Genomic DNA, 23,327 nt, shown 5'->3' with positions numbered 1-23,327 from the left:
AGACAAGCTGGCTGTGTGACCCTAGGTAAGACACACTTGCTCTGAGCCTGGCTTCCCATGTGTGAGATGAGGCAGTTGGTTGAGATCCCTGGTTTCTTCCAGGCCAAAGGGGGTATTATCTTTGGGGCAGGGCCCTACCCCTTGCAAAAGAAGCCTAGACCAAAGCAACTGTGCCCAGCACCAAAGCGTGCCCAATCCAAAAGGCACTCGGGTACCGTTAACATACAATTGTAGAGCGCTGGCAGGAGTGAGACCACACTACCCAATTGCTAGAATAAGACCAGTAGGCTGGGAATGTCACTTTATTTGGACTTGATTCATGGATTGGGGCTTCCAGAACAAAGGAGTGGCTTCCACAGACAGTGGGGCCCCAGCAGCTGGGGTCCTGGCCCAGGGCTCCATTCTCTGCCTTTGGTGGGCGGAGCCTGTCCTTCCAAAGCACAGCCTCTACCCACCCTTCTCCACGAGTCCTTCCCACATGAGCTGGAAGGGGCCCTCCAGTCCTGGGGGAAGGCGTGAGGGTCCTGGGCTCAGACTGAGTAGATAGACTAAGGCACAGCAAGGCCCACAGCGTGGTCACAAGGGCTCTTCTGGAGGTGGGGTCTGCTGAGGCTTCTGGCTCGGCAGGGGCTGTGGCTCCGGAGATGGTGATGACTCCACGTGGCCACCAACCATCCAGAAGTAGTTTGGGTGCACCTGACCCTGCACAGTTTCGCTGGCCATCAGCTCCCCGTCCACAGCAAACATACCCTTCCCATCCCTGGGCTCCAGGCGGAAGGCCACCACGGGCACATACACCAAGTAGGGACAGTTACACTCCATGTGTCTGCCCTTCTCCATGGCCAGGAAGAGGCGCAGCAGCATGGCCCGAGACACGCCTGCCCGCACGTAGAACAGGTGCATAGCGCCGGCCTCTCTCTGGCCCATGGGCGCCGCAAACATCTCGCTGCCCAGGTGTGAGTGTAGCAGTGCCAGCACCAGCACGAAGTCCTGCTCCGGCACCACAGTCCAGTGAGAAGGCACCGGCTCCTCCAGGGGCACGAGGTGGGTGTCCACAGGGCCTTGCAGCTCCTGCCGGTCCAGAGCCCGGGAAGTGGGCATCTTGGAGACCACCTGTCCGACGGGGAGGTAAGCCAGCCGGCCCTGGTAGGTGCGCAGGGCCGCCAGGCGCAGGATGGTGCCCAGAGTGAAGCGCATCTCCCCCAGGCGCCGGAACTTCTCACTCTCGATATCCACGTCAGCAATGAAGCCCCAGGCCAGGCTGAGCACAGAGAAGACCCGCAGCCCCGAGGCCATGTGCAGTGACAGCAGGTTCATGGGAGCCAGCCGCCGGCCGCACAGCAGCTGCGTGCAGTTGGTCAGGAGGTCTTCATTCGTCACCTGCTCATAGCTGCAGGGGAAAAAGCCCTCATGCATCCTCCCTTTCCTCCCCTGGGGAGTGGGGACAGCCAAGGCGACACTGGGCTCCTAAGGAATTGGCAGGAACCAACGATGGAGCAGAGAGAGGCAGCCAACCGGCAGAACTGAGGGTGGAAACTCCAGAAAAGGAATGGAAGTTCCTTCTTTTGGAGGGAACTTCCAAATGGGAATTTATAAAAGAACTTGACAGTGGGGCGTCACTAAGGGAAAACTGAGGCCTACTCGGGCCCTGAGCTCTCACCCGGCATAATGGTTCAAAGAAGCTGCCAGTGCATTGCCAGAGCCAGCTGGAAGGCTACACAGAGGCTTTCGGATGGCGGTCTCCCAGTCAGGCCGCTCCATGAGCCCGTTCACCACCTGTGGGAGCAAGGAGGCTCAGCCGGGGAACAGCCGGCCCCGACCACCCACGCTCAGCTTCCTGGAGCAGGCCTTACCTCATGCATCACCCCATCTCCAGACATGACCACCAGGGCATCCCAGCGGCCCAGGTCCTCCGCCTGCACCAGCTCCCGGGCGTGGTTCCGCCGCTCTGTGGGGGACACAGAGGATTATGGGGTGCGGCGGGTTATGGAAGCTCACTGCACCCCATTGGGGAGGCACTCACCAGTGAGCATGAGTGTGAAGGAGACATCGGCCTGGGCCAGGAGAGGCTGTACATAGCTTCGGAAGAGTTTCAGGGCCTTGCCCTTGCCCCCGCGTGGGTTGAGCAGCACCAGTACTCGGCAGGGCCATGGGAGCAGGCTCTGGAGGCCACTGGCTGCAAAAACAAACCCGAAAAGGCCATGTCCCCAACAGGCCACTAGGAGGCTGAGAGTTACAACAGGGGTACTGGGTGGAAACGTGGTTCCTGAAATACCCGGGTCATTGATGCAACAGAGACAGGCCCGAAGCCCCCGCCTCCAGCAGGGCCTCCAGGGGGAGCAGGGCGTCCCTGACAAGCCTGTCCTTGGCTTTGGCCTGGCCAGCTTCGGGCCTGGTCCAGGGCAGTGTTTCTCTGAAGCGTCCCCAGCTCCTCTCTTTTGTCCAGCTGACTGTGGCAAGGGAGAGAAGGTATTCCCCATAGCCCTTCCCGGCAGGGACCCACAAACCTGGATCCATAAGTTCGACCCCGAGGGTCCCCAGCTCTGTCGGGGCGCTGCCCTCGGCGGAGGCTCCTGCCTGCAGCTCCTTATCGGTGCTACCCAGGCAGGCGTCGCGGTGCCGACTGTGGGGCTCGCCCTCCCTGCCCGGATCTTGGGCTTTGGGGGCATCGGCGTCATTCCCTTCAGCGGCCGGATCTGAGGGAGTGGAGACAGCGCTGGCGGAATCCGGGGCAGCCCGCTGAGGCGAGGGACGCCCAGCCATATCCACGGACCACGCGCCAGGAGCAGCGCGCTCCGGCATCGCCGGAAGCCCCGCGGGCTGGGGACCTAGTTTTTCCAGAGGTCCAGGGAGAACAGGTCCGGTGCCGCCAAGGGCGCTCCTGTCCTGGAATTAAATCCCCACCCTCAGAAGCGAAGGGTCTCTTCCTCCGCGCTTTCCTCGCTGGGGCCTCGGGTTCCGGCCCGACGGATGAGTCAGAACCCTGTGGCACCCTCCGTCGGACCAGCCCCTCACCCCCCGGGGGCTGCCACGGGGAAGGCAGTCTAGTTGCGTAAAAATCCCAAAACTTGAGCGGACATGGCGGGGCACGAAGTTCGGGACAAGCGATCCCTACACCGAGCCAGCCCGCTCGCCGGTTCCCCTACTACCAACTCCAGAGCGGCCGGGAGAGCCACGCGCGCCTCCAATGGCCCGGCTCTGCCGGGACGAGCGCCGCGCTCGTGGCAGCAGCGCCAGGGTCGCGCGGGGATTGAGCCCGAGTCCGGCCGCCAGCCGCCGCCTCCTTTAGCCGAGCGCCCAGTGGGCGCGGAGGCTACGAGATGCGTGGCCCAGTTCTCCCGACTGCCCAGGAGCCACGAGCCGCAAGGGGGCAGGGCGGGCGGCCGGCCCCACCCAGTCGGTCCGGTTTGCTGTGGAGGCGCCACCTCCGTTTCCTACAGTGGCCTATGGCGGAACGAAGCTCGTCCTGGGCTCAGCCCGGCGTCTAAGCGATAACTGGGGCGCAGGACAAACGCCGACTCCACCGCTTCGCAACCTCGGTCCTTAAACTTTTCGCTCAACTTGGCCGCCCTTCGCCGCCGTGCACGGAGGGCGCTGAGCCTCTGCTCCGGGTCTGGCCACGCCCCGCGCTCCGCGCGCCCGCGAGGGTGGAACGGCCGCCAGGCGTGGCCCGGGCCCGCCCGGCCCCAGTCTCACCGCGCAACCTCTGGCACAGTCTGCGCCCGCGACTCGGCCACGCGCAGGCCCTTGACTGGGTCCCGGGGCGCGACCACGCGCTCCCGACGCTCGGAGTAGGCGACCGGCGAGAAGGTGGCGCCGTAGCCCAGGCTGGGGAGAAGCGGAGGCAGCTGGCGAGGCGCGGAGCCCCGGGTCCGGCCACGAGCCGTGCACCGTGAACGCAGCGTCCCGGGCGCGTGAAGATGAACGCGCAGCGCAGGGTCCCGCGAACTCACCCCGGCGCCCAAAGTCCGAGCGGTCCGGGACCGGGTGTCGGGCGCGCGCGGCTCCGTGCTCCCGGCACGTTCTCAGCTGCCCCTGGACACCGTGACCTCCCGCACCGGGGTCTTCCCGAAGAACTGCTCGCGCTGCCGCTGGTGCTGGTGCATGCAGCACCCCCTTCACGCGCCGTCCTCCAGCCCATCCGGAATTCCGGGCCTAGACCCCCGCCTCTGCTGGGGCGTCTCTCCTGCCAACCCCGCTCTCCACCAGAAGGTTATTTTTAGTTTCCTGACTCCGCAGCAGTCACCGAGCCCGACGCAGCAGAGCGTGTCTTCCCCAGGAGGGCAGGAGACCGGCCAGGGGCTGCGGTCCGGAACAGGGGGCATTTTCAAGAACCTCAAAAGTTGGGTCCATTCCCCAGAGGACACCATCGAGGCTCATGTGGGTCCGCGAAGCCGCCCCTTCAGCGGGCGATCAGGCCCACGCCCCTCACCCACCCGACAGGAGCCTGGCGGTGTAAACAAGCCTGGGGGTACCCATCGGGTTTGGAGAGCCAAGGATGGGGGCGTGTCCCCCGCCGAGCCCACTGGCTCTACCAAAGGAAGCAGAAGTGCCCTGAGTTTTCAGTTCAACGGGGACGCATGTGTCAGTGTGTGTGATATACATATCACGGGCGAATGTGTCCGCAGTCAACGAGAGCTAAATCCCTGGGGGGTTGTGTGCGGAGACCCGAAGGAGGAAGTTGCCCAGGCCGGCTTGGTGACCTGACACCAGGTAGGGCCAAAGTTAGAAAAAAACAAACCCCTCCAGGGGATTGAGATGGTCCAGGCCCCAAACTGCAGGGAGCTCACGCGCCCACACCTGCCCGCACCCGACCCCCACACACCTCTCCTCATCGCCCCTTGAAGTCGAGAAGAGGCCGGTCCGTGCGGCGCTCGTGACTCGGGCACGTCTCTGCGGCCTGGTTTCCCAACACCTGCGGGGCGGGGCCCGAGGGTCCCGGGAGAGGGGGAGGCGCAGGCTGGGATGCGCGGGTCCCGGGGCCCGCAGCTTCGCGCGCGTCGCAGCGGTGCGCGCCTCCGCCCGGCGCGGCCCCGGGACAGCCGGGACTGGGTCCTGAGCGTCCCGTGCGCATTCCGGGAAGGTGACTCAGCGACGCGCTCACGGATGGAGAAACTCCGCGAAACTAAGAACCGGGGGGGCAGCTGGGGCGTCATCACCCTCTAGGAGCCCCGCGGCGCGCGTCCGCCCAGGTTTGGTTTAGAATTTCCGGGCCCCCACCCCTAAGAATTAGCTCCGGGAAGGTAGGGCATCGCTGCCGCCTCAGTACCGCGATCAAGTGACGCGGAGTCGGGGGCAGCGGCGGGAGGAGGGGGCTCGCGCCCCAGCCAGGGGCCAGATCCCGCCATCGTCTCAGAGACCTCCGCTCCAGCAGGGGTCAGAATCTGGGCTTTGGCGCCTGGAGGCCGCGGCGGGACGCGGGGTGGTGCTCCCGGAGATCTCAACCTTGGAGGGAGGTGCCTGCGAAGACCGCTGGGGCATCCTCCCCACCTTCTCCCCTGCTCGGGAGGGCACTTCCATCAGCCCGGAAAGACGCCGCCTTAAACCTTGGAGTCTGATGGGAAACTGAGGCACAGGGAAAGGCACACCTGGCTGTGCCTGAGTCCGCGGTGAGAAAGCCCGCCTGCCACAGGGTCCCTCTCTTCCTCCCTGCACCCCAGGCTGGAGCCCCTGCAGTCGTGGGGTCGGGCGGGGCGGGGTTGACTAGAAACCCAGTGGGCTGGGGGAGGCAGGTCAGCCTTCCGGAGTCTTTATCCGGCCTGGAGGGCCCAGTGGGAGGGAGATGAAGGGCAAAGCCCTCTGGCCCTGGTTCTAATCCGCACAATGGCTCCTCTGTCCTCCCTGCCTCCTCTCCCACTGCCCCCCCTCACCTCTGTTCTCAGCTCTGCCCCCCTCATTCTTGTCATTTACCTTCCCCCACCCAGGCTGCCGCTCTCTAGCCCCTCTCTAAAGAACTCTGTCTCATCTCTGGAAACTTACCCATCAGCATCCCTGGCCCAAGAGGGAGGGTTGGGCAAGAGCAAGATGCTTTTCTTCCTCTTTTGTCAATGGGGGGAACAGAAACTGAGAGGTGAAGGGTCTAGTCCAAGCTGCCAAACCAGTTCCCAGCAGAGCTGAGAAGCAAGCTCAGGAGGCCTGACCCCCTGCCTGGGAGGCTGAGCCTACCCCAGGCTTCTCACTGATGTTTGAGTATCTGTTGGCCCTTGCTTGTCACAGAGCTGCCTCCAGGAACCCAGCTGCTTAGTCTCCCCCAGAAAGAGGAAGCATCTTCAAAGCCCTCTCCAGGCTTCACCGCCCCCCCCCCCCCCGACTCCTGACTAAGCAACTAGCCACTGTGCCCAGCAAGGCCCACCATGGGCCTGGCACCAGGTTTGATCTGACCTGATTGCCAACCCAGAGCTTGGCTTGCAGGTAATACCGGTCTCACAGGTGAAAGAGACTGCCTTTCCACCCCCCCAACCACCCCCCATTCCTCCTGTGGGCAGCCTCCCCAGGGAGGCACACCTGAGAACCCCCTTTTTTTTCTTCTTCAGGTAAAGAAAGCAGGCATTCACCAGACCTGGCCCCAGCTCTCTGGAAACTTGGAGCCAAGGCTGCCAGATGGCAAATGACTGGCTTTTATTAGGAGAGGATTCCTATCATCTCTCCCTTCCCTGAAGCTACCTTCCCTGGGAGGTTTCTGTTCCCAAGTGGAATTGCAGGGCCTCAAGGCCTCCCCTGACCTCAAGTCCTTTGCCTGGGAGGCTGCAAGGGCAGGGGAAGGGAGGTGTCCAGCTCTGTCAACTCTCTTTGAGACGCGTGCTAGCCCAGATGTGGCTTTCCATTCAGAGAGTTCCCTAGAGGCTGGTGACCTTGCCAGGCTGGGGGTGGTGGGGTATGCACATGTGGGGATCCAGGCGAGCAGGCTGGTCACACAGGATTCTTGGCTGCTTACAGAGTTTCAGCTCTGGGTGTGTGGTGGGGTGAGTTTGGCTCTACCCTTCGGGCTCCTTGTCTTTGTGGGTGTCCTTGCTGAGGCTGGGGACCCAAGTTTCTTGTGGGCCCATGGGCTCTACCGCCCACACTCCCGCACCTGTGGACTGGCGTGTGGTAAGATCTCAAAGTGGAGGGAGCCAGAACAATGTGCAAACCTGGGCTACTGGTCAGGATAATTAGCTTCCAGAGCCCCCTCAATGTGAAAGGGCCACCACACTCCACGCATTTCAGCTGCCTGCCCAACATCTGAAGGCAATTGTTTCCTGGGTGGTCCAACAAGTATTTATGGTCTCACAGATCAAGGTGTTGGCAGGGTCGGTTCCTTCTCAGGTTGTGAGGAGAATCTGCTCCTTGCCTCTCCCCCAGATCCTGGCGTTGGCTAGCAAACCTTGGCGTTCCTTGACTTGTAAAAGCAAAGCATCGCCCGATCTCTGCCTTCATCTTCATAGGGCCTTCTCCCTGGGAAAGATTCAGCTGAGATGTGTTCTTTCAGGGTCTGCATTATCGCCTGTGGGCATGATCTTTTTCAAATGCAAAGTGCTGTGGGAGGGAAAACCAGTAAGTTCTCTGGGCTCTAGTGTGAATTAATGTCACATTTTAGTCAAAAAAATAGTACTAGGTGTTTTGAAAGAGGGAAATAGTGCATTGGAGGGGGGCGTTGGAGGAAAGGGGAGTCTGGAAGCAGGACCCCCACCCCCACCTCCGCCCCCAGTGTGGTCATGGTGCCATCTTTGGGAGGAGCAGTGTATTCTTTGTGGCGCAGGTTTGCACATTGTTCTGGCTCCCTCCACTTTGAGATCTTACCACACACCTTGGCTTAGGACATCTTTGGCTTCCTGAGCAGATAGGTTTGTTCCACGGTCCCTGGAAGAACAAAGCTGAGGTTTGTGTTGGTGTACCAGATTCCTACTGTTGCAGAAATTTATGATCTTACAGTTCTGAAAGTCAGGTTTAAAAGGGATTGGCAGAGCTGTAGTCCTTCGCCTGTTCTAGCTTTTGGAGGCCACCTGCGTTCCTTGGCTCAGGACCCTTTCCTTCACCTCCAAAGCTGGTAGCTTAGCCTCTTCAAATCTCTGTCTGATTTTTGCTTCTGTTGTCACATCTTGTCTGCCTCTGACCTTCCGGCCTCCCTCCATAGGGACCCTGTGATTCCATTGGGCGCAAACAGATAACCCGGGATGATCTCCCCATCTCAAGAGCCTCAAGTTAATCACAGCTGCAAAGTCCCTTTTGCCATATAAGGTAACAGAGTCACAGGTTCCAGGATTGTGACATGGACATCTTTGGGGGGGCATTGTTCTCCCAACCACAGATGGGTAGGGAGATAGTCTGGGAACTATGTCCTTTCTTGGCTACAGAACCTTCTTTCTAAATTCCCCACCTCCCTAGCACTACCAAGTGAACACAAACCAGGAACTTGCTGTCCCCTGAAGAAGCATTTGTCGTGTGGGACCTGAAAACACTCTCGCTCAGATCGACACGTGATTCTATAAATTTCGTGGTCTTTGGCTCATCTGGCAGAGGCCCCTACAAAGAAAACTGGTTTTCATTTTTTAAAATTATCCAAGAGGGAGACATTGGCATTTTTGCTAAAGTAATTACAGGATTGCAAAGCCCCACTTGTCACCTGAGGAAGAGGTGGGGAGCAGGCCAGCCCATCCATTTTTGGCCTGGCAGGATTTCCCACTCGCCTTTGCAGGAAGGGCTTACCACAGGGCACCGTCCCCTGGGAAGCAAACTGAAGTATGTGGCCCGCTCAGATCCTGTCACGTGACCTAACAGTTAGCTGCTTCTATTCCTCTGTGGTGAGGCTGGCCCAGGCCAGCCACATGGAGAACCACGGCTAGGAACATTCCACAGGCTCCCGCTGACATCAGCTCCAACTTTGGTGCAAAGCAGGCTCTGGACTGGTCTCCAAATCCAACCGCACATCCTGGATCCTTGTGAGGGGAGAAAGAGTCTCTTTCTGAGGCTGCAGCCAGCCTCCTCCCCCACTCAACTGTGCTTTGTTCTCACCTGCTCATTTATGCTGGTTCAGAACCCAGGCAACTGGTAAAAGTCCTCATTCAAGGGAAGAGAGGCCCTAGCCACACACGCCTTTGGGCAATTCCTAAAAGGAAAAACGGATTCAGAAAGGGACCTGGCAGCTCTGCTGCAGGGGAGTGGGAAAGCAGAGCTGCTTTTGTCTTTTCACACCGAAGCAATGGGTGTGTGCACCGTTTTCCGGGGGCTTTTGTTGTGCAGTGTTTTCCACTTTCACATCTCTGTAAAGCTAAGATGTGTCCTTGGGTTGTTCCCAAAGCAAACAGTGGGCTGGACACAGCTGCCAGCCAGGCAGTGCATTTGCACTAATGGGCTGGGGCTGTTTGCTCCCATCTGGGTGGACGCCCCTCTGGGCCAAGGGGAGGTGAAGTCCTTCCTCACCCCACCCCCCTAGGTACACACTGTCTCTGGGAACGCCATCCAGGAGTCCTACCGGCCCCTGGTGGCTGCCCGGGGATGCGTCCCTCTTGTCTTTTACCCAAATCGTGCAGCCACACAGGCTTCTAACATAGAAGCCAATTTAAGATGGAGGAGGGTGGGAAGATGGAAGAGGGGCACGGCACCTTACTTCGCCAAGCACCAAAAAGACCCAGAGCCTGGAGAGGGGCTTGCTTACCCCTCATGCTCATTATACACATTCCGAAAATAGAAACCGCCTTCCCTGGAGGCTCGCCTCCTCCTGAAGGTCAAACCCTTCGATTCTTTCCAGACACAACCCTGGTAATTTAAGTAATGATTGTACAGGGTGGGCTGGACAGCTGGGGCCGAGGAAGTGGGTTGGGTCAAGGGATACTGCAACCTAATTCCACACGCGCGCTCTGGAGCCTTTGTTGGAGCAAAGGGAGTAACCCTGTTAATCCTACTAGGGAGCCCTTGCCAAAAGCAGAGCTCCTCATTCTCTTAGCTCACTGCCCCAGGGCCCTGATCATGGTGACACGGCTAGCTTCTTGAGAATGAGTGAAGATGTCATGTCTCCTTCAAGGCACCAGCATTTGATCCTAGCAACCTTCTCTGAAACTTGCATTTCAAAATGGAATGGGGAGCCAAGAGATCACCTGCCAAAGCTTCTGGACTCATTTATTAGTGCAATTGTTTTTAAAAAACAAACAAACAAAATGGAATGGGACTGGAGAGTGCCCCTGAGCAGTGAGGAGCTTTTAGGTGTTGGCTGGAGAACATTTTTTATCTCCTTCCTGCAGCTGCAGTCAGCGTGCTTCTGCACACAGAAATCCTCGAGAAATGCTTGTGGGCTGGCCTCGGCATCCCTGGCAGATGCAGCCCAGTGACCAGGGGAGGGAGCCAGATCTGGGTGCCAGGTGGCGACTACAGCCACACACCGAACTCAGGAAGGACACAGTCCCAACTCTACCTCCTCCTGGCTCCGCCCAGCAGGCTGATGGGTCCCTGGAGGGAAGGACAGATGGCTCCTGGTGCAGTGTTAAAACAGCACATCAGTCTTCTGACTCGACATGGCCTGGAAAAATCCATAGCATCAGAACTTGGCACTTGCAAACAAGCGCAAAGATCCTACCATTTTAGGCTGAGTTCCACTTGCCAGGTGTCAAGTATCTGTGACTACATGTTTCTCAGATTGAGACTTTTGAGCATGTAAGGAAGGGAAACAATAACTGCAAGATAGAACATGAATAGGATGGAGTCAGATCTGCTGCCTTCATCTCTTGGCAGGCATGTGCATTTCCTAAGGGGAAGAGGCATGTTGACTCCTATTTGCAGCCTTTAGCCAAGCGGGAGCCTCCCTGGCTGGGGAGGGGCTGAGTGGCAGCAGGAGCCGTAACAAAGGCCAGGACACCCAGGCCCGTGTGAGGTCTCAGGCACTGAAATGCTGAGGACCCTGGAGCCCGATTCTAATTTTCAACCAAGACCTGCATGTTGTGAGTACTCAACAAAAACTAGCAGGTCAACCATGAAAAACTGGTCCTAATAGATGTGGAAAACAAAGCTAGGATCACCCATCAGCCCTTGAGAAAAACGTCTCTTACAAAAAACGAGAGACTCAAGGCTCCTCAAAAAGTTACCATATATAATTCCACTCTTCGGAATAGACCTGAGCGAACTGAAAACATACATCCACGCAAAAACTCATATGTGAATGTTCATAGCCGCTCTAGTCACAGTAACCAGAAGGTGGAAACAGCCCAGATGTCCATCAACAGATGACTGGATAAGCAAAATGGGGTCTATCCATGTCATAGAATAGTGCTTGGCCGTGAAAAGGGAGGAAATGCTGACACATGCTGTAGAGGGGATGAACCTCGAGAATCTTATGTGAAAAGCCAGATGCAAGGGCCACATGTCACATAATAGCACTGACATGAACTGCCCAGAACAGGCAAGTCCATAGAAACAGAAAACAGCTTGGTGGTTGCCAGGGCCTGGGAGCGGGGGACATGTGGAGTGACTTCCTAATGGATATGCGTTTTATTTTAGGGTGATGACAATGTTTTGGAACGAGACAGAGGTGGTGATTGCACCACACTGAATGTCCTAAGTGCCACTGAATCGTTCACTTCATATTATGTGCATTTCACCTCAATTTTTTTGTTTTGTAAATAAGGGACTTAAAGGAACCAGCATTTCAAGATCATCATTTTGTGATGCAGAAAATGTCCATTTCTAAGGCTGCCGTTGAAATTCTTATTTGGATGGTCAAGAAAAAAATTATTCAAGACACCCCTTTTTTTTTTTAAAGATTGTATTGGGGAAGGGGAACAGGACTTTATTGGGGAACAGTGTGTACTTCCAGGACTTTTTTTTCCAAGTCAAGTTGTTGTCCTTTCAGTCTTGGTTGTGGAGGGTGCAGCTCCAGGTCCAGTTGCTGTTGCTAGTTGCAGGGGGCACAGCCCACCTTCCCTTGTGGGACTCCAGGAATTGAACTGGCAACCTTGTGGTTGAGAACCTCCTGGTCCATGTGGGAATCGAACCGGCAGCCTTCAGGGTCACGAGCATGGAGCTCTACCGCCTGAGCCACCGGGTCAGCCCTATTCAAGACACTTCTTAAAGAAGGATAAGGCAGACTTTATTCAGAACCATCATGATAGGCGCAGTGTTGGGGGGGGGGCAGGGCAGAGATTAAACTCAACTCTGAATATATGGAAAAGAGGGAATATATAGTCAAGGAGTAGGGGGGAGGTGAGTGGATGGAAAATTACTACGAGGAAACGTCAGGGGTCCGGGGATTCTGGCTAAACTGACCTAGCTGGTCTTGCCGAAGGCAGGCCAGAGTGAGCCTTCATCACTGGGGATGGTGAAGGATGAGGAACCTGAGGAGGTGTTGAAGGAGATCAGACATGGAGGATAGGGGATTCTGGCAGAACTGACTTTAGCAGGATTCTAGCTAGAACTGGGCTCCACGAGGAAGGACATAGAAGCCCGGGGTTTGAGACCTAGTGGAACAGAGAGCTCAGACAAGCCTGATTAGATCAAGGAGATAATCTTTGTCAGTGGGAAACGGTGCAGTCAGTTTCCCCTTGGCACGCAAGGGTTTGCAGTCTTGTATTTTAGCCTCAGGCAACTTCACAAGGGTATCTTGCCTCTCCTTACAAGGCTGAGGGGTTTCAGGCAGTACTTTCGTGGTATTATTTGGAGGGACTCACCTTGTCTGAAAAGTAGTGTCATTTATGTAAGCCCTAGCTACCAATGCTTGGTTGTCAGTGATATTTTCTGTGTTTTCCCCCATAGTCATGCAATATGTGTGGGGTTTTAATTGAAGTACAAATACATACAGAAAAGCACACAGATCATAAACTGTGAATTTATGAACCAATACTCCTGCATCCAAAAAAAATAATGACACGTCCTAGAAACTCCTGGTACCCCCTTCCAGCCACTGTGCCCCATACCCCCATCCAAGGATAACCACTCATGCAGTGCATTTTCATATTTGGGGAAAATACCTGACATTTATTCAAAGTAAAAATACGTTAGAGATGGAATTTTCATTTTTCAATCTGGCCTTTTTTTATTTGCAAAGGCCTGCCGCAATGGCTCAGCATAGTAAGTGCTAAGAGGACTCTAAGTGGGTTTGGCCTCAGGACATCCTAAAGGAAAGCAGTTCTCTCAGAGGAGGCAACAAGAAAATAGCCACAGGCAGCCTGATCACTTACGGGGTCATTTAGCACTGTGACTCCCAAACCTGGAAGCATATTAGGACCCCCTGGGACCTTCAACACTACAATCGCCTGGGCCTCATGCCCAGAGATTGTGATTTAACTGGTCTGGAGTGTGGCCTGGGCTTCAGAATTTTTAAACAATCCCTAGTGATTCTCATGAGCGGACAAATTTGGGAACCACTGACAGCATAAAAGGAGGATCTGGAGCCTGTTTTCCAAGTGGTTGGGCAAACTCAAAGGACGCGAAACAATTTCTGTAAATGCCACAGAAAACTTCTAAAAGGGCATCATGAATTGTCATGGTCCCATGACTCTTTCATGTCTGGAAATGAATCAGGCATAGTGAAGAAATGACGTATCCTATTAACAATCTCTTCCCACATCCTCCCAGACACCAGTGTGGAATGTGGGAATGGGGACAAAGCTGGCTGCCACCCAGGCTCCAGGAAAGTGGGGGTCTTTCTCCAGTTATTACGGTCATACCCACTAGGTGGTATCGAAGCAGACACTCTCAGGACATCAGCTCAATTAACTCCTATTTCCCTGTTGACTGGTAATACAATTTTGGAAATGTTCTTTCTTAATATCTAATTGGTATTTAATGACCAGGGGATTCTAATTTCCCTTGTGTAAAAGGAAGACAAAGTTACCTTCCCACTGTGAGGACTGTGAGACCTGGTGGCTAGCCTCCAATGGTTAGCCTTTTTCCTGCTCCCTCCACACTGTATTTGCCAATATCGGTCAGATTTCTAAGAACCTGACCATGTTTCTGTGGTGGTTGTTTCAGACTAGCGGTTTGAAATTTGTGGAGGAATGGAAGAGGCGTGACAGGAAGAGAATAGAAAGGAGGGAGAAATGGGCAGGGAGGGAAGGGAAAGAATACTCTTATATCGAGGTGACCTGGCTTATGAGTTGGTGTTACGTGTAAGCTGGAACTTGGGCTTGTAATAATACCCCACATGTTGGAGCCCTTCCTGGACCATCACTAGAAAGACAATTTTTCATCCAAGAAAGGAGCATATGTTTCTGAAAGCACTTGGCTCCCTAGGGAAGCATTCCAATTATCTGTTTCTGCATAATAAATTACCCTAACACTTAGTGGCTTGAAATGGTAATTTATTAGGTCCTTTGTGGGTTGGCTGGACTCAGCTGGGTGGTTCTCACTGGGGGGCGGTCGTGTGGTTGCAGTGTCAATGGACTGAACACCTGAGATGGGTCCCTCACATGGTGACAGTTGAGGCAAGCTGTCAGCTAGTTCAGCTGGGACTGTCAGAGCACCTGTGTATGCTGTCTCCATGTGACATGGCAATATGGGTGCCAAGAGAGAATGTCCCGTGAGCAGTCGTTCCAAGACATCCGGGCAAAGCTGCTGGGCCTTGCATGCCCTAGCCTCAGAAGTCCCACAGCATCACTTCTGCCACATTCGACCACTTAAGCAAGTCACTAAGGCCAGCCCAGATTCCAGGGAGCCCCGTAAGCAAATGGGGTAAGGGTTGGGGGGCACAGGGGGAGGAAGAGTTGCAGGTGGCCACCTTTGAATACTCTGAGTCACTTAGGAAGTAAGAACTGGGGCAACTTTAGGGAACTGCTTCACCCTTAAGGAAACTGCTTTGTAGCTTAAAAATAGACTCCTGCGAATATGTTTTCAGGAACCCCGCTGCCTGGTTGATCAACGCCCCAACTTCCTCGGTTTTGTGCTTTGACTGAAACCAGCTACCCCTACATGACAACGTTTATCCTTAAGCCCTCTCTCCTCACTGGAGGCTGCTGATTTTCCACTTCCCTCTTAATACAAGTGGCCAACACTTATCAAGCTCTTATTCTGTGCCAGGCAAGATTATGTTATGCACCAAGCATGGCACATACCCAGCGGCTTTCATTAAGGAGACTTGTCTTGCTGAAGTGCACATTAAGGAAAGGTTTTATTTTTCCAGTAACTACCACCAGCTGTGCTCCGTCCAAATCCCCTTTCCCGTTGAGCATAAGGCTCCCCATTAAGGCATCTCAGTCAGATTCCACTTTCTCCGTCATTTTGGGGTATTAACACAGCCTTTGGTATTTAAGACTTGACTTGTCTCCAGTTACTCCAGGCCTCGCCAGCGCAGGCCAGGATATCTCTCACATGCCTGTGTGCTTGCTTCTATGAGGTTGAGGCAGAGGGGAGAAATGGAAAACATGTGCTTCCTGCAGTGACTGGTTGGTGGTGGTGACGTGGCTGTCCCGTGCTCTCCGGGTTTTCACTGCTGACTGAGCTGCTTCTGTAGACCAAGGTTTCTCATTCTCGGCACTACTGACACTTGGAGCTGGACCATTCTTTGTTGTGGGGGCGGGGGGGGGTCTGTCCTGTGGATTGTTGAGCAGCATCCATGGTCTCTGCCCATTAGATGCCAGTAGCACCCTGTGGGGGCAGAGCCAGGAGTGCAGTTTCCAGGCTCTCGGCCTCACGTGGAAAGGTGCTGGCTCAGGTAGTAAATGGCCATCAACTGTGATTGGATGGCCACCAGCTGTGGCTGGTTGGCCGTCAGCTGTAACCAGTGAGCCATTGGCCACTAATATAACTGCTGTGGCTACGCTAGCAGAAAATGGGGGCTAGCAAGAAGATGGGGGCTGAGCAAGCAAGTGGCGGAGTGAGGGTTGCGGATCGTGTGGCTCCTGTTTCCTGTGTCTCCAACCTAGCCACCAGCGAGACAAGAGTGGTGTGACTCCCCTACCTATGGCTCCGTGGGTGTTCCTTTTTGGCCTCACTATATCCTGCGTTCTTATGTGGGGAGCGGGACTAGAGACCCTGCAGGAGCCCCCGCACGACACCCCTCCCCAAGTTGTGCAACCAAAACCGTCTCCAGACATTGCCAACGTCCCCTGGGGGCAAACTTACCCTGGTTGAGGATGGGTGCTCTAGATACTCGGTGTGGACAAGTGGGGCTCCACAGGCCTGTTGCCGAGAGACTCTCCCAAGGGACTCCCCTGGGTCACATATTCTTGCTGTCCCTTGGAGGTGGCCTCATGCCATATTGCTCTGAAGAGATCCCCCAGTCCCAAAACCTAGAAGCTGTAATTCCATCCACTCTCTGGCTCCAACTCGGGGGCTGTGGGGCTGGTACCCACCTTCTGAGGGAATAGATGGATGGTCGATCACACATAGGCTTAGAGCATCAGTGCTGACTGGCACCTCCCAGGCAGCCCCCCAGCTGGTAGCTGTCTGAATTTAGAATGAGGGGTGCATTTTCTTGTCAGTGGGTAAAATCCCACAGGGCCCCTCCCTCCGCCTTATCATAGACACATCATCTCTTTACTTCTCACAGCCTCCAAGGCAGGAGTTATTGTGATCACCTTTTCACAGATGAAGAAACATAGGTGCAGGCTGAGGGACCCCCTCCCCCTGCCAGGTGAACCACAGAACTAGAACTGCGTCTGAGCTGCCCACTCATGGGCCAAGGGCCCTGCCTCCTGCCACCCCCATGTAATCCCAGCGGCTCCCATGCAGCTTCCAAACCACTTCTCTTCTTCCTACGCCCTCCCTGCTCTGACCCTCTGCTACTGGCCTCACCACTCTCAGCCCTCGTCCTGCTTCGTCCACTCCTGGTCTAGGGTGTCTCTGGCCCCCACTTGCAATCTTGTTGGCTCCAATTATTCCTGAGAACGTACAGAAACTCGCGATCTGTCAGTTGCACCCCTGCCACGTTCTCTCTCTGACCCAGAATGAGGTTCATCCTCTTCTGCTGTTCACTCTCGGGGCCCCAGCCTGACCACACCACTTCTTGAATGCTGATTTCTATTATGCCAACATGTTCTGTTTTCTCCCCCCCTGTGGCCGCACTCTCATTCAGGCCTCATGCAGCCCACCCTCCTCCTTCTCCTCCAGTCTACTGTCTGGAGGCTGTCGGGAGGGAGGGACAGTGTCTAGAGTGGGGACCATACCCGACTGGTGATGCGGCTGAAACCCGTGCCATGTTTCTGCTCTCTTCCAGCCTCTACCAACAGGGGGCGCTAGAATCCTGCACCGCTGGAGGAAGAGAAAGGACCAGCTCCTTCCAGTCACTCCCTGGTCTTCTGAGCATCGCCCTGGTAATGGTGACATTTAGCTCTGGGTTCCAGTGTCCCTGCACTCCTAGAACCAGCCTCTTTGTGCCTCTCAGAGATCTGAGTCCCAGCTCCACGGGACCCCTCCACCAGGCTGCTAGAATCCCATAACCCACCTCTCATTCCTCTAGCCCTGGGGTGGGGTAGTTGCTTCTGGCGGTTACTTTCTCTCTCTGCCCCCCAGTGGCTTCTTTCTGTCATTTCTGTCCTGTAATACTTGACCAAATCTATATTGAGTTTCTTGTTAAAATAATGAATATGGTTTGTTTTCCTGATTGCCCCCGACTAATAAATGTGTGAACATTTTCCATCTCCCCTCACCTAACAGCTTATCACATACCAGGCCTTGTTCTAACTGCTTGACATGTGTTTATTAACTCACTCAACCCTCACAAAACCCTTCTAGGTAGCAATGATTATTTTACTCTCTGTGCAGGGGGGAAACTGAGGCAAAGGAAAACACACTGTTTGCTTAGTGTCACACAGCGGAAAAGAGCTGACTTCTGAGACAACACCCATGTCATGCACCCAGTAGCCTCCGGGAATGTCCCTGAGACGTTAAATGACCACATAATGGTCTAGTTTATGGATGGACCACAGCTATTGTTGGACACCTGAATTGTTTGAGGGTTTTAGCTATGGTAGAGCCTGGATCCCTTTGAACCTGACAAATTTGGCACGCTTGAGGCAGGAACCTTGTGACTTTCTGAATTATTTGGTCCATGATTTGTTATAAACTTGTCTCCTTAATGTTCCTTCCTTCAGCCCCTTTGGGTGGGTCCTGGTCTTTTTACTTCCTTCATGTCTTTTTCTTTGATCACATCTTGCAAATGCTACTACACTTTTGGTGACAGGGGCAAGGAAACATCTCTTATTTGGCAGAAGCTGTAAAAGGCACTAGAGAGTTTCTACTTGAACCCAAAGCTTCAGCGATGTATGGGTATTGTGATACCCTTAAATGCCTCTGCTAAGAGTTAATGAAAACCCCATGATAAGTGAGGTTCTGTCCTACTGAGGCCTTTACAATGTGATTCCATTTCGGATTTTCCAGCGGCCACCACAACAGCTGCTCTCTACCACTGTCCTTGCTGAAGTTGGGAAGGGTCACTCCCAGCATGCTTGGCTCTGTCTGCCCAGTAGTTTGCTCTCGCCCCAGCGTGGTTTCTAGCGTCCTATGGAGAGAACTGGCTTAGAGATCCAAGTTGGTATTATTTTTAGAAATCAAGACGTTTAGTCTCAGCTTGCCAAGGTCTGTTCAGAAAAGGAAAATGGGGAAAGGCCTCATATTTTTCCAAAGTTCAAGTTGGAGTACTGTAACGTGGAGACAAAACTCCTGACGCGTTGCTTGCAATGTTCTTCTTTGTTGTAAGAACTGACCTTGTCTTCCAAATAACTCAGCCCTTGAAAACAGGTCTGAGCAATCCCGTACACAGCCCTCTTTTCTTGTCCTGTCCTCTCTTGGACAGTTCTTCACACCAGACCTGATTCTGTACTACCCTTTGTCTTCTAGTTTTCAAAACAGTGAAGATCAGATTTTATTTCCATAATTCATGCCGAACCTGCAGCCCAGTTACCAAAACGATCATTTTGTTTTGGACATTTGAAAAGTAAAATTAGGTTGAATATGGAAAAATGTCACCTTGTGCTAGGCAGAGCTTTTTTGTCCTCATAGGAAATATCCAGCAGGTCTGGAGTCTCAAGGATCAGCCTGATCTTACAGAGAAACAGTAAAAACAACAACAACAAACCCCAAACTGGAACTGGTCAAGTGAATTCTCTCTTCAAACTTCAGAAAGGACATTCTTTACAAAATGAGCCAAGGCCTCTTTCTCCTTGCTTCAGACCCTGTATTAGTCAGGGTCCCTCAGAGAACAGAAGCACTGTGATACAGATATATGGCAAATGTTGAAGAACTAAAAGGAAAAATAAAAAAAACTCCACAATCCTAGACAAGCAGATTAAAAATAATTACAGTACTAGACAATTTGAATGCAACTAACAAATGTGATCAAGCCAACATATACAGAACACGCATCCCAAAACTGCAGAACACACATTCTTTTCAGGTGCATGAAGGACACTTACCTGCATAGAACACATCCTGGGCCACCAGGTGTGTCTCAGCACATGTCAGAGGACTGCATTCACCCAGAATATGCTCTCTCACCCAGTGGAATTAAATTAGAAACCAATGATAGACCACTAGACATTTCCCAAAGTTTAGAAATCAAGCAACATATTTCTGAAAATTGACACAAGAAAGAAGAAATCACGGTGGAGATTACAAGGATTCTCACTCAAAAAAAAACACACCCCAAAACAAAACCCCCATAATTTTCAGCAAATCATAAAAAATCACACACCCAGAGTGTGGCGTAAGGGGAGAAAGCAAGAGATGGGGATGGAGGCTGAGGCAGGATCAGGCTAAGAATTGGGCTTGGAGGCTGTGGAAAGCTCCAGAGGCTTTTAACCAGGGAACCTGGTGTGTGGACGTGAAGGATCAGCTAGAGATGTAGGAGGGGAGGGAGAATGGAACGAGGAAGCATTGAGAGCAGTTGGGAGACTACTGCCCCAAATAAGAGATCAATAGCTCTTAGCTGTTATTACTCATGGAGCCCCAAATACATACTGAACACCTATTCTGTGCCAGGCTCCAGGACGGGCACTAGGATACTTTCTCTCACATATATTTTGGGTTTCAAGCTGATTATACTGCTAGTAAACGGGGAAACTTTCAACAGTGAAATCCAAAAGTTCATTGTTTTACGGAAGCACTCCATTAAAACGCAGTCTGGTTCTGTTGTTCTTGATTTCAGGCTGGAGATTAAACACCTAGCCGGAGGGCCTTCCTGTGACATTATGTGCCCAAATGTCTGTTCCATCCCTCCACGCCTGAGCCGGTCTGGGACAGTGGCTGTTTCTTGTCACCTTAAGATGGACTCCAAACCATTATCCCAAATTCATCTTTCACGGCCCTTCCTCCCTTACCTTGTCAGTGGAGAAATAGGGGAAGTTTGTAGGAACTTAGGCACTAGGGCTTTTGAAGGTGAGTACTTCCAATCCTAAATATGATGTCAGAGACTCCTCAAAATGTGATAGGCTGGCCACACATGATCTGTGTCGTATTCCAGAGATGAAAGGACAAACAATCACAGTCAGTCACTGCCTTTTGGAACTAACAGTCTGGTGAGGAGGTAAACCAACATCACCCAACAAATGGGGACCAGTTGATGACAGGCTAAGCTGCTCTAAGAAAGCCCTCAGCATACACTGCTTTAAGCACTGCTTTAATCTCCTACCACGTGTAACAGAGCAGAGGTGGGCGGTCTATGGCTGCCAGGGCAGTTCTGCTTCCTGAGGTCAGCCAGCGATCCAGGTGGTGAATTGACTCTGCCATACTCAACACATGGCCTCCATCTCTGGGTCCACAGGGTTGTCATTTCCCAATAGTGCTGAAGACCAGGAGAGGAGATGCCTCAGTGTTGCACACATCACTTCCATTCTCACTCTATTGGCCAAATGTGGTCACATGGCTATACTACCTGCAAGGGAGGCTAGGATATGACTCTAGCTGGGCTGGTTCTAACACTGAAAAAAAGGTAGAATGGGCATAGGGTCATGATTGGCAATCTTTACAAACTATAAATTTGCAAGTGTGACCAGTGTATAAGAGAGAAGAACATATGGCTGGGAGAGCTAATAACGGGCCTTTGATCTAGTCATAGGGGTCAGAGAAGGCTCTCTAGGACTGAGGGTAAATAAGAGCTGACTGGGTGGTGAGAAGGGCAAGAGCTTCCTGGCAGAAGGAGTAGCACATGCAAAAGCCCTGTGGCAGCAGGGGGAAGGCCAGAGCAGGACTGGAAGAAAGCCAATCAGATTGGTGCCAAAGGGAGGAATATAAGGGATGAAACTGAAGACATAGGTAGGAACCAGACAACAAGACAAGACCTTACAATGGTGTTAAAGAAGTTTTTGTTTATTCTAAAAGTGATCGAGAGCCACCGATAGGTTTTGAGGGGAGTCACGATCAGACCTGTTTATGTCAAGCTCACTCCGGCCCATGTGGAGAATGGGTTACTAAGTATTTCCTGAAGTTGTTGCATCATAATGATCAGAAGCATAGACTCAGATCCTCCTGGTGATTCTCACATCAGGTAAGTGAAGGAGATCCTAGAGGAGGAGGAGGTCACTGTGGATGGAACCATTAGGGAGGCCCTGGTGACTCCAGTAAGAGGCTTGCAGGGGGGTGTAGGAGGTCGGAGGGGTTCCAGAGGTATTTCTAAGGTAGAATAGACAAAACTTGTTTGTTACCCCAATCTGGAAAACCCTTCCTCTGCTCTCCTTACTCTTTTTTTCACCTTCTGTGGTAGACAGACTAATAGCTCCCCAAAGATGTTGACATCCTAATCCCCAGAACCTGTGACTAGGTCACCTTACATGGTAAAAGGGACTTCACAGATGTGATGATGTGAAGGTCCCTGAGATGGGGAGATTATGCTGGATTATTCAGTTGGGTCCAATGTAATCATGAGGGTCTTTATAAGAGGAAGCCAGGAATGTCAGAATGGGTGAAGATGTGACGGTGGAAGCCAAGATCAGAGAAAAAGAGATTTGAAGATGCTATGCCGCTGGTATTGAAGATGGAAGATGGGGACCACCAGCCAAGGAATGCAAATAGCCTCTAGAAAGTGGAAAAGATAAGGAAATGGATCCTCCCCCAGAGCCCCCTGGAGGAATGCATCCCTGCTGACACTTTGGTTTTAGGATTTCTGAGCTCCAGAACTGTGAGGTCATCAATCTGTGTTGTTTTAAGTTAATAAGTTTGTGGCAATATGTTACAGCTGCAAAAGGAAATGAATACACCTTCTAATATACTGTGTAATTTACTCATTCTGTCTATTTATTTCTTATCTCTGCCCCTGCTAGATTGTACCCTCCGGCATAGGAATTTTTATCTATTATTATTATTATTATTATTATTATTATTATTATTGTTAAAATATACCAAAACACCTAGCAAACAGTAGGTGCTCAGTAAATGTTAATGTATGGCTAAAAAGATAGATGTGGAAAGCAAGGGGAAGAAGAGTAAAGGATGACCCCTGGGATTGGTTGACTGGGAATCTCATGGGTATATTCACTGACGGGATAGAGGAGGAGGTTCAGTTTGGGGAAAATTGAGAAAATGAAGATGGGTTCAGTTGAGGGTATGTTAAATCTTGAGGGGTTCTCTGTGTTAAGAGAAGTGGTTTCCTTTTGCTTCAGAAGGTAGCATGGCTTATGGCTGGGTCCATCAGCTGGACATGTGAGCAGTCATTAAATAATTGGGCCTAGGCCACCTACCCCATGTGGGGGTTTGTTTGTTTGTTTACGTGCTCTGGGAGAAGTTGGGGGTGGGTGGAGCAGTAATTCTGGAGAACCAGAGAAATGTGGAGCAGGCCCCAGGGCAGTTCAATTTCCAGTGTTCCTCAGGTCCAGTGTCACAACAGGCAAAGTTCCTAAAGGACTTTCTCAGAAGATGGTAAGGTCAATGTGAGGAGCAAGGACACCACCTCCCTCCTCAATCCTGGGGCAGCTGGTCACTGGTGACTCAAATGCTTCCCTGTCCTTTACTTCTTGTACCTTGTTCAACAAGTATTGATTGTGTGCCTCTGGAACCCATCACGCTGCTCCAGACGCTGGGAAATAGGAAGCACGAAGTCATACGCCATCTTGACCTAAGAGGGTTACATCCTAGTTGGGAAGACAGATGTCCACAACGGTAAATAAAAATACAAGCAACTATTCATGGTACAGTCCAGTGGGTGGGAGGTGGGTGGGGTGGGGGGCGGGTTACTGTGAGTGAGGTGCTCTAGAAAACCTTCGTGGCAACTATATGGTGATGGAAGGAGAACTGACTCTGGGTGGTGAACACACAATGGGATTTATAGATGATGTAATACAGAATTGTACACCTGAAATCTATGTAACTTTACTAACAATTGTCACCCCAATACTCTTTAATTAAAAAAAAACACACAAAACTTCGCGGAACAGATGCTTTGCGACAGGGTCTTTGAGGGGCAGACGTAGGGAAAGGGAGAAAGGAAGGCTTTTATG

General features: G+C 52.8%; 1 protein-coding gene and 1 long non-coding RNA gene across 9 annotated transcripts; one reads left to right on the top strand and one right to left on the bottom strand.

The window, feature by feature from the left end:
- Window positions 1-268: 268 nt before the first annotated feature.
- SPHK1 (sphingosine kinase 1) lies at window positions 269-5,102 on the bottom strand. 7 transcript variants are annotated; one of them, XM_081029999.1, is made up of 6 exons: window positions 4,826-5,102; window positions 2,508-2,886; window positions 2,024-2,176; window positions 1,854-1,948; window positions 1,661-1,776; window positions 269-1,390 (listed from the first exon to the last, which is right to left on the bottom strand). In XM_081029999.1, exons 2-6 carry the CDS (start codon window positions 2,800-2,802, stop codon window positions 577-579), a joined length of 1,473 nt encoding a protein of 490 aa, XP_080886125.1. In that variant the 5' UTR covers window positions 2,803-2,886; window positions 4,826-5,102; the 3' UTR covers window positions 269-576. The 7 variants fall into 7 exon arrangements, with proteins under 7 accessions (XP_080886125.1, XP_080886128.1, XP_080886130.1 ...); XM_081030002.1 differs by having other exon boundaries at window positions 2,508-2,696; window positions 4,826-5,050; XM_081030004.1 differs by lacking the exon at window positions 4,826-5,102 and adding an exon at window positions 3,954-4,128 and having other exon boundaries at window positions 2,508-2,696.
- On the top strand, window positions 3,776-22,116 carry LOC308489191. 2 transcript variants are annotated; one of them, XR_013992069.1, is made up of 3 exons: window positions 3,776-4,713; window positions 17,117-17,213; window positions 20,045-22,113. It is a non-coding gene; the product is annotated as an uncharacterized lncRNA (long non-coding RNA). The 2 variants fall into 2 exon arrangements; XR_013992068.1 differs by lacking the exon at window positions 3,776-4,713 and adding an exon at window positions 4,935-5,192 and having other exon boundaries at window positions 20,045-22,116.
- The last annotated feature ends 1,211 nt before the right edge of the window (window positions 22,117-23,327 follow it).

The sequence above is a fragment of the Rhinolophus hipposideros genome (genome assembly GCF_964194185.1).
Source record: "Rhinolophus hipposideros genome assembly, chromosome: 20".
Lineage (NCBI taxonomy): Eukaryota > Metazoa > Chordata > Mammalia > Chiroptera > Rhinolophidae > Rhinolophus > Rhinolophus hipposideros.
Note: the sequence above shows the minus strand (reverse complement) of the source record. Positions and strands in the feature narration are given on the sequence as shown.